The following is a 17,375-nucleotide window of genomic DNA, read 5'->3' on the forward strand; positions in this document are numbered from 1 at the left end:
ACAAGTTAACATAGTGCAGTAAGAGGACATATTTTGAGGTAATGGAGCGAGATAATGGAGCTCAGATATTTGCTGCCTCTGGTTACTCTTCACCTTTCCTTTTGCCAGCTACATTGATGTAGCAGATCATATGTGGTAACACTTGTAATAATAACCTGAATAAGCCCTTGAGAGATCACTCAGAGTTTGTCTCAAAATATTTTGAGACCTGTATTGGAGAAAGTATTGTCCAGAATTTAAAGTGTTACATTGAGAGTCAGGAAATGTGGTTTCTTTTTCTGGTTCTTCCAAAGCTTGACTGATCTGAGGTCACTTGTGTTTCTATTTTCCCATTTTTAAAATAGACCTCTCTACTTTAAAGAGTATTATGAAAAACAACACTTTGAAATTGCAACAGGCTTCCTGATTGGTTGTCTTTTTTTTTTTTTTTTTTTTTTATTGGTATGAGGCCATGTGAGTGTTAAGTTGCTAGCATTATGAGAGTGTGCATGAACCAAACTCCTGCAGCACTTATTTGGATAAAACACAGAAAACTACATGGCCTTGGTGAGCAAATATGGTAGCTAGAAAAAATAAACAGCCTTTTAGCAAGGACAGCAAGCTTTTTAATGATGAACCAGCTGCTTACAAAACTTCACTTTATAAAAAAATATAATAGAGTGGTAAAGAAAGAGGTTAGCATAAAGCATTTTGTAATGGCAGTAAAAGTTTCCTTTTTTGCCACTTTGTAAAAACAAAAATTCAAAAGTATTTTGTGTAATTTTAAAGATTCCATTAGCCCAAGGCAGCTTGTGTTCGAACAAACCTCTGTTTCGTTAGATAGGTAATCAAACTCATTACAGGAAAACTATTATAAGAAAAAAGTATAAGGTACATTTCTTTGGATCAGAACAATATGTTCTCTTGTTGGTGTCCCACTTTTCACCAGAAGTGTTGAATTTAATGTCAGTTATCTTTTTTTCTTTACAGTACGTTTCTGTACCTGAAATTCTTAGTGGTGTGGGCACTAGTATTGCTGGCAGACTTTGTCCTGGAGTTCAGATTTGAATATCTCTGGCCGTTTTGGCTTTTCATTAGGAGCGTTTACGATTCCTTCAGATACCAGGGTTTGGTAAGTATAACAGAAAATACTTGAAAACTGATTTTCTGGTTCTGATAGCAAATACCCTTTAACAGTGGGAGAGTTCTTGGGCTTATAACAATAGAGACCTTCCAGGACTTATAGTACCCTCATACAATCAACTCAGCATGCTTTTGCTGATCATTGCTCTTGAGAGAAACAATAGTCTAGCAGTTAGGGCACTCGTTAGGGCTTGAGAGACCTGGTTCAAGTTCCTTCTTTGCCACAGACTTCCTATTTGGCCTTGGGCAAATCACTTCACCTCTCTGTGCCTAAGTTCCCCATCAGTAAAATGAAGATAATTGTACTTCCCTACCTCACAGGGGTGTTGCTAGCATAAATGCATTAAAAAGATTGTGAGGCCCTCAGGTCCCATGCTTATGGGGGCCGTGTAAGTACCAAAAAAATGAACTGTTGTCATCCTCTTGTCTTTTAAATTAGAAATACCAGTAGGTGCCAGCAAGAAAACAACTAAGAAGCTCAGTTTATTGAAAATAGTTTTTAGATACTGGTGGTAGATGGAAAGCTAGCTTTATGTTAAAATGATATTTAGATTGAAAGTGTGGCTAATATTTCGTTTTGTACTTTCCCTCTTGTAGAAATCTGGCAACCATTTAAAAATAGAAAATAAATAGTGAAATCTAAATTCTTTGTTTTAATAATCTGTGGTGCTCCTTACATGTGTAAGGAATGTGGTATTTAAAAATATGGGCTAGGGTTTTACAAGACATTTTAAGGAGTTAAGTGCCCAGTTCCAATGAATTCCAGTAAGATTTGGACACTAATTCCCATAGGCTCTCTGGGAAATCCCAGCCGTGGCGCCTAACTTGACTCTGTCCCTTTAACTTACATTGGCACAAAATCCATGTTTTACTTTACTTGACCATCCCTAACAGGAAAAGTATAACAATATGTAGGATTTTAATCACAATTATTAAAAATAAATAATAGCCATCCACTAATACTTTAGACCATGAGAGCTAATGTTAAGGGAAATAATTATAAAGTATAATATGTTTTTATGTGGATAAAAGTTATAAAGATTTGTGTTTTTACTGTGAGGATTATATATTTTAAAAGTAGCTGAAAACTATTCTTTTAATGTGAATTGCTACTCTGCACTGATTAATCTTTATCTCAAAAATCTTAGGAGTATAGTTCACCTTTTTTAAATGCTCACAGCGCATCTTAAAGGACAGTTTTAACCATGGGAAGAGAATAGATTATTTTAAATTATAATTTAGTATTTAAAATCACTTAATGGCTTTAACATCTTTATTACCCAAAGCGTTAGCAAGGGGTTTTTTTGGTGATTCATGTGAGAAACAAAATATTGCTGGCCATTCAGTTGTAGTGAAATAACTGCACATCTCAGCTGTAATGAGGCTTGAGGCTAAAACCCAAGTGTCTCCAGCACTTCAGAATAGGAATGATCTCACAATTCTGAGCCCCGGAACATGGGAAGAGTTATACTGCATCAAACTATTGGTCTGTCTAAGCCAGTGTCCTATCTAGCAATGGAAACAAGGAAAGTTTCTTCATAACTGCTGTCACTGATTTGGCTTGTGCCCTGAAGCATCAGGATTTATCTCCTAATATGTTTTTATCCCATTAATATAATCTGGATGTTCTCATCCACTTAAATACCTAATCCTAAATGTGTTACCACAAAATTGCATTGTTGACTTCAAGAGGATAATGTAGTAATGTCAAGGCTCGGTCAACAGTACAGTTGAAGTCCTACCTGCAGCTGTGTTCACACAAAGTGATTTTGTTTGAAGACACGCTGGCAGATGGACAGGATCACGGTTCTGAGTTGTATGCTGTTTGTCCCATAAATGTATCGGTTAGAACCTTCATTAGCCAATCAGATTGCTCTGTATGTCTGCCCCATTTTATAAATAGTAGTAACCTTTTAATGTTGAAATAACCCTGATGTCATTTGCTGTGTACTTCATATTTAGCATATAAGTAGTTTCCTCTGGAATATAATTGTACCATTAAGATGCTTTCTTTTTTCCCTTTTTTCAGGCCTTTTCAGTATTTTTTGTTTGTGTAGCATTCACATCAAATATAATATGTCTGCTCTTCATACCAATACAATGGCTATTTTTTGCTGCCAGCACGTATGTATGGGTACAGTATGTCTGGCATACAGGTAGGTCAACGTTCTTTTAGTTACAACTTATTAGTTAAATATAAATCTTACCATTGCATAGCAAAATTCAGAAATATATTTGTAATCTACTAAAAGTTGTATTTTCAGCTAGAGTTGTACCTTTCATTGGTTTCACAGATCTGTTTTAAGTCCCTTTTTTACGGAAATGAATTTAGTTTCAAAATAATCTTAACTCAGTGACTTGTATTTGAGATTTCTTTGAATGCGTTTTTTTTCCCCCTTTACTAATGGCATGAAAAGTGTGGAGTCCCCAAAACAGCAAAAACTAGCTTTGAATGCCTGATCTTAAAACAGTTAGGCAGCAACTTGGGGAAATTTGGAGCACTAATACAAAAAGAACTGGAGTTTTGTGAAACAATACTATCACTGTTCTTTCTGTTTGGTTAGGGTTGTTTACCTGAGAGATTAATGATGAAGCAAATTGTTTTCCCCGCTTCACTGCTAAAAAATGCTTACCAGTACAGATTTTATACCTTTTTATTTAAAAGATGAATTTAGCTAGCATCATGGATATTTGAAGGATGAAGCACTTCTCACAATAACTTTTTTTATTGCAATGGCAGTGTTGTTGACTCCAAGCATTTAAAAAAAAAAAAGTCAGACCCCAAAAAATCATGATTGGTTTAAATTAAAAATCCTAAGAATATTTTAAAAGTACATTTTGGGTTTTTCATTTGGCTTCTAAGCCTTTAGGGTGCACGCAAGTTATGTTTTTAACATTTTCTCCATAACCACGAGAGCTGGAAACGTTTTTTAATGTAAGTGAAGATTCTCGCCTAATCACATGCCTCAAGAGCTGGCGCTTTAAGCAAAACACCAAATTTCACAAGACTTGTCATAAAAATCACAAGAGTTGGCAATAAATGAGCATTTCTCAGCCTGCTGGTGTAAAATGATTGCCCAAAGTTTTTCTTGTTAAATGTCATCACTTTTCAGGAAGATGGCTGCCTCTGCCAGTAGACTTGGGAACCCTAAAGCAGTAACTTAAAGGATAGTGTTAACTTTCCCTATTGAGATCACTTAAAATTTTCCTAGAATTGCGTGGAATTAATCCATAAAACACTTGTGAAGTCAGTGGGAATTCTGTAAATCCCATGCAGCAGAATAAATCATTAGCATCGTTACTGGTGAGTGCTGAGTCAGACCATCCATCATATACTACTGTATTCAGCATATCTGGATAACCCTCAAGTAGTGGTTCTTCCATGTTGAAATCTAGCTGGAACTCTCTTCCCAATTAGCAGTTTGGTAAGGGAGGATGATGACAACTCCCTGGAGGTTCATGACCCCTGGGTTGAGAATCCATGCCCTAAAGTTGCATTCATGTAGTTGGAAAGCTGTGTAGTAAACTGTTGCTGGATGACTTGGATGCTCAACAAAGAACAAAGTGTATTTAAAGTAACAGATTACAATTTAAATTGGCCTGTATATATAGCCACTACGTATCAGATTAATAACATTTACAAGAGGCATATTCTGTTTTCTCCTGACCAGGGAAAGTTATCTCCCTTGCTTTGTATGACTGCTAATTGTACTAACACAAGAGAAAAATGTGAGAGTAGTGCTTTCATAGTGAGGCAGAAAAAAGTCAGTATGGGCTCCCGAATGCTCATTTAATCTAAAATTTGTGTCAAGAAGACTGTTGCCCGCATTTGGGGAAGGAACTTGGTGTATTGGGTAATAAGGCCTGGTCTACACTGCCGGCGGGAGATATGTAAGCTACATAGTGTAGTGTAGAGACGCCTTCCAGTCGACGCAGCCTTACGCTTCTTGTGGGCGTGGATTTACAGCGTTGACCAGAGAGCACTTCTGGGATCGATTGAGCAGGTCTCCACTGCTCGCTCAGTTGAACCCAAGGCATCAATCTGGGAGCGCTGACACTGCCACGGCAGTGTAGACATACCCTAAGTGTTATGCTTACCCACTCATGTCTTCTCAGCTACCAGATTTGCTCACATATATTATTTTAGCCATATTTACATCCAGTACGAAGAGGTACCTAAATGGGTACTACTAGTTCAGTCTAATTTAATAACCTTTCGCTGACACAAAGATCATAAACTGTATCATTGCCACAGAGTGCTGCAGTGTTTCTCATTTAGATTTTCCCATATTGTAGGGCAAAGGTATCTCATCAGATATGTCTCTTTCTGTCTTATGTTTTATTTTTCTGAGCTATACTTAGCATTTGAGTCTAGATGATAAATCGGAGCTTTCGAGCTAAATTCTTCATTAAAACATCTTTAGATTCTTTGTTTTACAAGAGCTACTCCTTATTTAATTCCATATTTACATCTGATTTGACTAACTTCCATTGATTTCTGAGTCTTCTAAAAGAATAACTTAGAAGTCCTTGCTGCCTTTCATGTATTGCTGATGCTTGTCTTTGTCTTTTCTCCATAGAGAGGGGTGTGTGTTTGCCAACAGTATCGCTATGGATACTTTTTGTTTATATTGAAGCAGCAATTAGATTTAAAGATCTCAAAAACTTTCATGTAGACCTTTGTCGTCCTTTTGCTGCACACTGGTAAGTGTTCCTTCCCTTCTCTTATTATTTGTATTGAACTTTTATATTACAGCATAATATTAATAAAACCACTTATGTACTACAGCAAAATTATCATCGAGAGGAAAAAACTGTCAATCGCATTAATGTTGACACAGAAATGAAATGCAGATGGCATAAAAGACAGTACAAATAGAAAAGAAGTAGATGCAGGAAATAAACAGAGGACTGGATTCACATTAGAACTTAGACACCTAACTGCTACTTTAGGTACCTCAGTTTCTGAATCAGGTGCCCCTGGGATTCACAAAGCCCTCGCTCAGCTGCCACCGAACCCCGTAGTCACCTAAACCTGCTCAGCGCCTACATTTTTCAGTAAACGTTCCTTAGGCGTCTATGTTTCTGCCTCGCTCCAAGTATCGGGATGCCTAAGCCTCAGTGCAGTGCATGAAGCCGGGAAAGATAGGCATTTAGCTGTCTAATTTGCCTGTGGGTCCCAATCCAGTAGATGTGCTCAGATGAGAAAAGAAAAGTCCCTAAGGGAGAGGGTACCAGAAGACCCTTCTCTTATTATTAACCTTGATGACATCACACACATTCATGATAGCTAATGAAGATAAAAAACGTCATTAAGTATTCTAGACATAAAGTGAGATAAAACTTTATCCAGATGCAACACATCTGGAGACAGTTTGCTTGTGACGTGGAGGGAATTATAATATTACAATATCTGCACCAAAGAGATTTATACCATTTCTTGAGACTTTTTTCATAAACATACAATCTTCATATTTACAGAAAGCATATTGGAAAAATTTGTACAGAAATGTTAACTTGAAGTGGGCAAAAGTTTATTGATGATACTTGATTACTTAATACATTTTTCCCTTTTGAATGTCCTGAAGTATCTTTCTGCACAAATAAGGTCTTCAGCTTCTTCCAGGAACAAGGAAATAAGTTAAACTAAACCAAATTTAGGCCCCTTTAATTCTGAATGAGTTTTCACACATAGATATAATGCAGTTTAACTAATCCACTTTAAATTCACACTTTTAGTTAATTTGGATTAATTTTCCTGAATGTCCCCATGTAGACAAGCCCTAAATATGTATTGTCCACACTGCAGTGATTTCCTTGAAATATTAATTCAATTCTGTAGTAAGTTACAGAAGCTCTTAAGAGAAGTCTTTCTGCCTTGCGAATTGGATGAAAACATCCCAGCTTGTCATCAGAGTTTTAGAACTGTAGCTACAGCTAGCTTTACCAGTGTCACAAAAGAAACATTAGCAAAGATAACATTAGATACGTATGCAAATAATCATTGCATTCTGGCAGTATGTTTGCAACTCAAATTTATTTACATAGTTTGTAATAAAATAAAAGCAGGGAATAAAATGATTGTATAATGGTTAAGTCACCTGCTGCAACTAAATTTGTTTCTGATCTAGGACACCTGAAGCATATAAAAAGCTGAGTTCTTAGTGAATGTATGTTTAATCCTAGAAAGTCATCAGTACCATAACATTGCTGGTAGCTCTATTTCAGGGGCTGTTAAGTACTTTATATTGTTAAAAAGAAACTGATGGGAAGTCTAAAACAAATATTAGAAATTCTATAAACATAAAATTTTGCATGAATCTAGTTTTTGTTTGTAGGTCCTTGATCAGCAGGGTTATATTTTTCGGAAGTAGAGCTATGAATACGGGCATGTCTTTATACATTCTTCAGTATCTCTTTGGCAGAATAATAGCCTAAATCAATTTAATATAGTTTTATTTGCTTGCAGGTTCCTTTTTTTGCTAGTGGATGAGACCATTTTTCCTTTTCCAAATGAAAATAAACACATTTGGCATATATTCTTATCGCTGGACAGTTTCCCACTAGTTAAGTGACTTGTTAGCAGAGTTAATGGCATAATCTGCTAGCATTCTGTATTGCTCAAATTTCAGTTAGCTAATAACATTATTTAGGTCTTACATGCTTTACCCCTTGGATATGTGTGAACTGCTTTACCTCCATTTTACTGATCGGTGAACTGAGACAGAGGGGTGAAATGATGTGCTAAAGCCCATATATAAAGTAAGTGGATAGCTAGGTTTAGAAATCTAGAGTTCCTGGCTCATAGCCCCAGGCTCAGTCCTCTAGACCATGTTGCCTCTGTTATCTCCTTAAGTGATGCATGTTGCCTAGTTTGACAGTTGTCTAAAAGCTGACTTTGGTCACCAATAAAATACACAGACTATTTGCATTTTTAAAATCCCTTATAATCTATGGTGCTAATTACTGCCTCTGATGAATTACAGCTGTAGTTTTATCCTGATAAAGAAATCACTACATCTTTAATGATGAATTTTAGTATGGCAAAAGACCTTTCACCACTGCAGACCATATATTTTATAACGGTTATAATCCAGATATATTTACAACATGTACGTTTATTAACTCGGTAATATGGTCATATTTCAGTTAATAAAGGTGTCTTCTTTCTAGTATTGGCTATCCCGTTGTGACTTTGGGCTTTGGCTTCAAAAGTTATGTCAGCTACAAAATGCGATTAAGAAAACAAAAAGAAGTACAAAAAGAGAATGAATTTTACATGCAACTTCTCCAGCAAGCTCTACCCCCAGAGCAACAGATGCTACAAAGGCAAGAGAGAGAGGCAGAAGAAGGTAGGTTATACTGACTACATAATGTTTTGCTGCCATCATCTGTAATTAAAAGAAATACTGTATGTTGTCAGTTGGCTGCTTGTGTGTTCTCTCTGCATGTTGCACTGGCTCTGGCCAGATAGCCCATACAACAGATTTTGATTAAACTGCGCAAGAAGACCACAGATTCAGTTCAGTGGCGAAGGTGCTCAGCCGGGTTTATTGCCAACAAAGCACAGTTTTAGTGCCCTATATGTGATACAGGTACATTTTATACATGTATGCCTGTGACAACAGCTCAATGAGCCGTGAGACTTTTCGTATTCCCCCCAGGCCACACAAATACACTCCTTCTGAAACCCTTCTTTTATATACTGATACAAACAAGTTACATATTACCTCTCTGATGTGGTTAGTTACCACCTTATATCTGTTGGTTCAATAAAAACATCTCCATTCGTTATCCTGTCAGCCTGGCCTTATCTTTGGGAGGGATCAGTGTGTGTCTATACCTTCTTTGTGGAATGTATTTATACCATAACTTTGTATCGGGGTGTTCTGGTACTACCCTTCTGGAATGTGTTTACATGAATACCTAGCGCCTAGTACTGTACCTCTTTGGAGCGTCGGTGTTTTTGCAATGCAAGCAGGCATCTGTTTTGTAATGGCCTGACTTTTGCTCATAACCTGGCTCTTGCTAACTCTGCTTCATATCAGCAGGGCCTGATTTTAGTTTAGGCTTCAGGCCTTTCACCGGACCCCTCATGTCTCAGGCTCTCTCTTTCTACTACCGTGTACATGCTAAAGCAGACCTTCACTAAGCCACATATTTTGTATAATTCACACCAAAAATGCCAGACTCTTCCCACTTTAGATTAAGTAACAAAATATGTTCATTAACTTTGACTTTTGTTACCTGGTATCATTACAAGTAACAACTAAAACTGAGAAAAAAATCTTTCTGCTTTTGACAGCATTTTGTGATTAGTCAGTTTCATAGTTTCCCCTGTTGATTGTCTAGGTCTTTCATACACTAATAAAGGAGAGAAAAACTTTAAAATTATAAATGTTTTATAAAACCACACAAAATGGCAGGAGTTGGAGGGGACTCAAGGACAGAGGAATTAAAGGTAGTTTTAGATACTTACAGGTCTTTCAAATGTATGAGATTTCAAGTTAATTTTCTCTCTGAATCTAGCCTCTTAGCTTTCATGAATTTATTAGGAACTTATATAATCTAGTCAGCTAGTGGTATTTATTCTTTACCCTTCAGGGTAAGTATTTACAACTGAACTTGTTCTTATAGAATTATGTCTGTACCCAAAACATTTGTGAGTTTGTTTAAGTTAGTCTTTTAAACATCTAAATGTTTTTGCTAAATATAACCTTGATGATTGTTATCATTAAAAAGGATTGCTATTTACTTAATGATTTATTTATAATACAAACAGATACACAGTTTATTAAATCAATCTGTTCTGTGGTTTTAACAATCTGGGTTTCTTGTTATTGTAGCAGCCAAAGGATTATCTGATATGGATTCTTCAGTACTTCTGCAACACAATGGAGGCATTCCAGCCAATAAAAAATTATCCACAACGTTGCCGGAGCTAGAATATAGAGAAAAGGGAAAAGAAAAGGACAAGGATGCCAAGAAACACAACCTTGGAATAAATAACAATATTTTACAACCAGTAGACTCTAAAATACAAGAAATTGAATATATGGAAAACCATATCAATAGTAAAAGATTAAATAACGATCTTGTTGGAAGTACAGAAAACCTCTTAAAAGAGGACTCATGCACTGCCTCATCCAAAAATTACAAAAATGCTAGTGGAGTGGTGAACTCCTCGCCTCGCAGTCACAGTGCAACTAATGGGAGCATCCCTTCCTCATCAACTAAAAATGAGAAAAAGCAGAAATGCACTAGCAAGAGCCCAAGCACACACAAGGACTTAATGGAAAACTGTATTCCTAATAACCAGCTAAGCAAACCAGATGCACTGGTAAGGTAAGTTTGATATGTTCATTGCCTAACACCTTCTTTCTCTCATCATGCTTGTTTTTCAGTAGATTAGAGATCTTTCTGAGGAAACCATTAGCAAATCAGTTCATGGCTTTGTTAGGAAGGCAGCATGCCTAGTGATTGGAAAAATGGACTGGGAGGTGGATATGTTGTTTCTGTTTCTAACTCTGCTATTGATTTGCTATGTGATCGTAAGCAAATCACTTTACCATGCCATGCCTCAGTTCACCCATCTGTAAAATGGGTAAATGTACCTACCTCACAGGGTTGTTGTGAGGCATAATAAAGTTTTTAGCAATCCTTCATTAAAGGCGCTATAGAGGTACAAAGAAGCATTATTACAAATTTATTGAACATGTTTCAATCAAGTTCTGCCCCATATGTCTTTTACTTCTCCAGTGCATAAAGTGCATAAAGTGTGGTATTTGCAATTCTAATGTTGGAAATGCTTGCTTTTTTTTTTTTTTTTTAATCTTCAGTTCACAGAGGTATGAATGTAAATCATGAGATGAGACCTTGTGGGTCTGGGTACACTACACAGAAATTTAATTTCACTGTGTCACGGACTATAATGATTTGAAAAATCATATGTCCTTATGGTTGCTAATTTGAGGGTTACAGTGCTGTCAGTTGGGGTAGAAATGGGAAGTTTTCTCATAGAAAATGAATGTGAACCTCTTAAATTTCTGCTCCAAAGGGGAAAAATAGCTCTTCAACAGGTAACATTATATAGTTCAGTGGTGGTATTTTTTACTGGAGTGCTTCTGTGTGCCTTTCAAGAATGTGCATGGTAAATGGCACAATGCTGTTTTTGATCAAAGGTTGTATTTTACACCCAGCAAACCAAGGTAACAGCAGAACTGAAGTTTGTGTTTTGCCTCTGTGTATGTTTTCACTGTTTTTCCTGTTTCCACCCCCCTGACTGGGGAAATATCTCAGTCTAACCATACTATAGGGGTTCTCAAACTTTCATAGTATGAAGCATATTTTAATACAGTAATTATCTCATGGATAATCTGTTTATTTATGTCTCTTACCTCCAATTTGCAGTTGAATAACATGCTTCTGTCTGTCAACATGGAAAAGTAATATTAGGAAAGAATGTAATGTATTTTTAGTTTTTAATGATATTTAACAGCTGGAAAAAGAGACCAAGTGCCTTGCAAACCATTGGTGATCCATGGAGTGTAGTTCAGGAATCATTGCTGTAAAATATAATGGAAAAAGTAAATTTTAAAAAAGTAAGCTACTACTGTTGGGCCCCACTGCTATACATACTGCCTGTTTGATACCAGCCATAGCTGAGTCAAAGAATCATGTTGTTGTTGCTATGTTTATGCAGATATCAATTACTTCTGGTGTACTGTGATACCCTACTATTGAACAACAAAGACCGTCTCTTCCTCAACAAAAATTAAATTAAAAAGACCAAAACTTGCTGTAAAGATAACACCTGCTGCAATCTCTTTATATATTATGTATAAACACTCAGGCCTAGAATAACTGTCAGTTGTAATCAAGCCAGAATAAGCAGAGAGCAGCAAATTTGGTATTATGTAGAAGGTGAAAGAGTAGGTAAGTGGCTCCTCTTCAAATACTGGATGCTTTGTGGTAAAGGATTAGTTCCAGAAGACCCTCTCTGTGTAGCTTCTGTGGGAAATCCCTCTAAATATTTTATTGTTGTTGCCTTGTTAGCAAATAGAAAATCAAAGTTCTTTGTGCAAGCTCTGTGTGCCAATGCAGATCAATCTGAAAGAAAGCAAACAGCATGTAATTGGGATAGGGACCTGTTAGAATAAGTCAGTAGGGCCATTATACTTCTCCTCCTCTGCCCTCCCACAATCTCACTATTAGCATCTCATTTTTCTTTTCTGTAATGTTGCATGCTCACTGGTCTAACTCAGCAAGTCCTTGTTGGGTAATGTAATTGGCAAGTCAGGCACATTTTCCCTGCAGGAACCTTTAGGTAATTGGAATTTTGACTCTGTTTGTCTCTGAAGATTCACAGTATGCAGATACAAGATAGATACTTCTATGGAAATATCCTTTTCTCTTCTGATAATCATTATATCCATTAATGGTCATACCTTCTGCCAATTCATATGGCTTCTTTTCATTTCTTTATGTGAAATATTCAGATCAATTCTCATTTACAGTATCTGCTGAATAACTGCATGAAGCAAGCTGGAAGCTAGCTAGTTAATCTTACCTGTGAACCAAATTCAACCCTGGGTTAATGGGATGCAGATGGCAATGCCATCAGTAGAAGTTGTGCCTATGTAGTCCAGGCAAAGATAAGATAACTGGTTTGCTCGCTGAGGAAAAGAAGAGAGCTGGTCAGAACTGAGTGAATAAAGAGGGGGTTGCTAACCAAAAGCACTGAAAAAAATTGTTAGGGTCAAATGAAACATTTCAGATGTTGATTTGAAATGACATTTTGAGACATTTCACTTTAACGCTTCTGAAATTGTTGTTTTCGGAGGGGAGCTGGCCAAAATTCAACCCAAATTTGCAAATAACTTCAGTGCCACAAAAAATGATTTTTTTGGCAAATTTACCATTTGCTGAAAGAATTTTGCCTGGCTCTGGTCACAATTCTGCAATTTATCAATGAGCTGCTCATAGGGACCAAGAAAAGAGGAGAGTGGTACCAATTCTCTCCATTATAGTATAGTCTGCCAGCCAGTGTATGAAAATATTTAAATTCAGTATGTGTCCATGATGAGGGACAAGATTAAGATCCAAAATATTTTAGTGTGTTTAAATATATATTAAGACTTCCTTATATACTGGGCTACAGATGACAGTTTGGTCATTGTGATTACATTGAGATTTTAAAATACTAATTTCCTATCTGCTGCTGCTTTATAGTATTTACTACAAATGTAAATAACAGGAATAATGCATCAATTGTTGCTTCTATTTAGACTATCTGTGTGTAACTCCTTGTTATTGTATTTCATGACTTATAAGGAAGGGTTTCACTTTTAATTTATGTATGTGAAATTTATCGTATGAGACCACAGAGATGGTGGTCTTCACTGTTAACTGATTTAGTACTTGTACTTTTCTGGATAAGGAATTATATTTGTTCCCTTTTCTTAAAAATGTGTCTTTAGATGTTACAATTAACATTATTTTGGGGTAATGAAAGGGAGTGGTTGTGGTCCAGTTGACTGCTGCAGAGAAGTGCTGATGGTTTAATCAGCTCTGTGACATTGACCTCTCTCTGCCTCCATTTTTCCATCAGTAAAATGGAGATATTCCCAGCTTCTCATGGATGTTGTGAGACCTATTTTATGTTTGTAAAGGCACATTACATCTTTGTCTGTCTATAGCAACTTTCATCCAAACTGTTCATTTTTATCATTATATTAATCAGGCCAATGGAGAAATAGAACCTGGTACCCGTTTACACTTCATAGACTCAGTTCATTTCCTAATAGTTACCAGAGCAAGCTAACATTTAATGTTTAGCATCCTGTACCATCTCAATGTCCATTCTAGAGGATAGGCAGATTTTCTTTCAATTTTATGGATTTGGACTGTGTTACAAGTCGTGATCATAGCTAAAGCTTTCTTTCTTTTGTAGTGCAAAAAGTACCAGAAGCAGGGTTTTGCCACAGCAAGATGCCTCTTTTTGTAATGAGCACAACTTGCTGCTGGCTATTTGCATGTGGAAAGAGAGCATCTAAAAGTGCAGCTTGACAAAAATGTTCACATCCACTGAAGTGCTATCTCCTGGCTTACGAAGTATTAAACCTAGAGAAGCAGTCTTACTCTTGTGTTAATTATTCTTGTGGATAACTTTGAATTCTTCAGGTAATGGAGCTACATTTATGCATAGAGGAAATATTTGTGGAGCAGGGGCATGGCTCATGCCCTTTCTTCCTCTCTGTTCTCACAAGACTTGGGGTTACCCTCAGAGCAAAACTTGAACGTTTTAAAATAAATATATTTTCCTGTATTTTAGCTCTATTTATTTTCCATTTTCTGTAGCGCCACTAATGTCCCCAGAGCTCTTGAGCCTATTTTTCCAGTCTGCTGCCTGCATGAAGTAGCTTCAATATACCCCAGAAGCCTTTTCTCCTGTCATTTACAGTGGGAGACACATGCAAAGCCTACTGAGGTATAATAGGACTGAGGCAGGCAAGAAAATAGGAGCTCTGGGAACTTACATCGGAAATCAGGGAATGGAAGGAGGTAATTTGATCTGTAATAAGGTGAACAGTATATCTAGCAACCTGAATTTGACAAATAGGTTTACAAAAAGACTTTAGGTTTTGTAGGTTTGGGGAAACAGATGGGTTCAGTACTAGTGGGATGGTCTGCGTTAGATCAGAAATAGAATTCTTCTGCATTTTGAGAAGACAAATGTAGAAATGGTTATAGGTACAGCTGTGTGAGTTCATACAGAGGCAGAAAAGGGTAGAGGTGGGAGGGAGTAGGTAGATGGGAAGGCCATGAGGGAACTTCTTTTCACATCGTATTTTAAATACAAATTATAGTACTGAAGTGTTGTCATTCTTGGCTGACATTTTGAATACTTGATCATTTGCACTTATTCTGGATTTGTCAGTCTCAGAGAGCTACACAGGGAATAAGCCATAATGAAGTTTAAGATTTTCTTTCTGATGTTTCTCTCGAGTACAATATTTGCACTTGGTGTGTGTATGTGGTAGCATGTACCATTTGGGAAAGGAAGATGAATCCTAGTTGACTGTTCCACATCAAGAAACCTGACAGATTCTTCATAGTGATTTCAACCTTTTGGCTGACATAAACACATTTAAAAATATGTTTGTATTTGTTCATAAATATTACATTAAAATATTTAATTTAAAATCCATTTAACAGTCCAAAGATGGTTTGGTAGAAAATTTCACTTGTTACATTTTACACATAATACCTTTGCCTGGCTGACTATATGAGGGAGTTTATTAAAGGTATTCCTAGGATCCTTATTTTATTGACAATTCTTCTACCAAACCATTTCCTAGGGTCAGTGCAGCCCTTGGACTATTCAGAAACAGAACAACCTTTTGAATTACTACTACTTAGAGCAATTTTGTTTAGAACAAAAGGTAGGTAAGTAAGTCAGGATTAAGGTTTCTATCTCAATTCTGTCAGGAACTTTTTAGTATATAGAAAATGCTCAAAGAAACCATTTATGACAGCGTATTACTTGTAGTGGGGGAACTTCAATTTACTATAATCTCATTGGTTGCTTCAAAGTAGTAGCATCATTGCAAGGGATATTTATGGCAACAGGTTAGGCAAGAAAAGGAACAAAGCAAAAGAACAAAAGGGTGTCATAACATTATCTAGAAGAGCATATCAGAGTTTGTAAGGGGGGGTGGTTTGTTCTTTGAGGACTTTATTTTTACATAGATATTGTTAATTAGTGCAGGCTGCACTACACATAGTACTTACAGGGACGTTTAACATACGGCCAGCAGGCCGGACCCTGTTTGTTTTGGCCCCTTTGCGATATTTTTCGGCGGTGGGGGAATCGCTGCTAGCTGCCGCCGAGATGGAGACTGAAATTTTCGGCGGATGGTAAGACACTTCCAGGGTGTGGCTCCATTTAATTTGCAAGTTAGTTTGACACCCCTGTCTTAGAATGCACTAGGGCTGATGTACTATTTTAGTATGTGGGGTCAAAAAATTGTATGGTGAAATTAAAACAAGACATACAAGACATTTTGAATACATAGATCCCACATTCAGTGTCTTGCAGGAACAAGCCTCAGGATCAACAAGGGGCACAGAGGTAACCAAAGTAATTGTGTTTCAAGATGATTTGTTGCTTGTCCAGCAACCCAAAAAGAATTGTGTTCTAGAATTCAGTTTTTTGTTGTTGATTTCTTGATTTAGTGGGAAAATGCTGAACAAAAAGTACGGGAGACCTAAGCAGAAAGTGGTATGGTAGGAAAAATAATGCTGTCTTATTGGGTCATTCATCATTGTAACAATAGTACAAAGAACTTTGGGGACTAGAGTCGGAGCACCAGCCACACTTCTAACAGCAAAAATACCTCTCTGCTATTACCCTGGATTACCTTCCTAATGTGTTTTATTTTGGGGATGAGGTAGCAGAGAATGAGTTATTAAATCTTGTATTCCCCTGAAAATGATTTATTTCCCCTGTACATAGGAAAGAGCTTTACATCCTGGCTCTCTACATGAGAAAATCCCTAAACTAGAAATGTTTGTTTGACTAGACTTTGTAAGATAGATGGGCCCACAGTTCATGCAGGGAAAACAAAAAGTATGTTTTGTTTTGTTTTTTGTGGTAGCTAAATATATATTCAGCTGATATTTTTTTTAAATGACACACTGTCAAGTGTAGATTTTTCTTTTGTGCTGATATTGGTTTTAATATCTCAGGAAATGTGGTATGCAGGATTCTTAGTATGATGGTTTTCTCACATTATGACAAGATATTAACTCTCCATTATAACAGTTTTTTAATTGTAAATGTTAGATGCTATTGTGACTGCTATAGTAAGTTTTTTCTCTATACATTGTATTAATAGAGCTTTCTTAGTGTTTAAAACTAGAACTGAGGTACAATGGAAGGAGGTAGTTGAAATCCGTTTTTAAAAATGTTGCTTAGATTATTTTTTAAAAATAGTTTTCCAGTCTTTTTTTTTTTTTTTTGCAATAGATGTATTCCCCTGGGACTGTATCAGCCATTGACTTTAAAGAAGCTTGCGTTCCTCCTTGTACTGTTTTTTTTAACCATTTCAGGTTCCTGCCCTACTGATTTTTATCTGTCATGTTTAAGTATGTGGCCATGACCTTTGGACTCATTGGTCTTAATAATGTTTTCAGTATTGGTAATTCTGTTTCATGAATGAATACTCTCCATGACTTTCTGAAATTCCTAA

General features: G+C 36.6%; 1 protein-coding gene across 1 annotated transcript in view; it reads left to right on the forward strand.

The window, feature by feature from the left end:
* MACO1 (macoilin 1) overlaps nt 1–17,375 on the forward strand; it is a 44,505-nt gene that overhangs the window by 12,475 nt on the left and 14,655 nt on the right. The window contains exons 2-6 of the mRNA XM_067533868.1: nt 970–1,111; nt 3,152–3,278; nt 5,703–5,826; nt 8,296–8,474; nt 9,969–10,467. Of these exons, the coding sequence (XP_067389969.1) occupies nt 970–1,111; nt 3,152–3,278; nt 5,703–5,826; nt 8,296–8,474; nt 9,969–10,467 (1,071 nt within the window). The remainder of the gene's footprint in view (nt 1–969; nt 1,112–3,151; nt 3,279–5,702; nt 5,827–8,295; nt 8,475–9,968; nt 10,468–17,375) is intronic.

This window comes from Emydura macquarii, unplaced genomic scaffold, assembly GCF_026122565.2.
Source record: "Emydura macquarii macquarii isolate MOO-44397 ecotype Brisbane River unplaced genomic scaffold, CSIRO-AGI_Emac_v2 contig_3348, whole genome shotgun sequence".
Lineage (NCBI taxonomy): Eukaryota > Metazoa > Chordata > Testudines > Chelidae > Emydura > Emydura macquarii.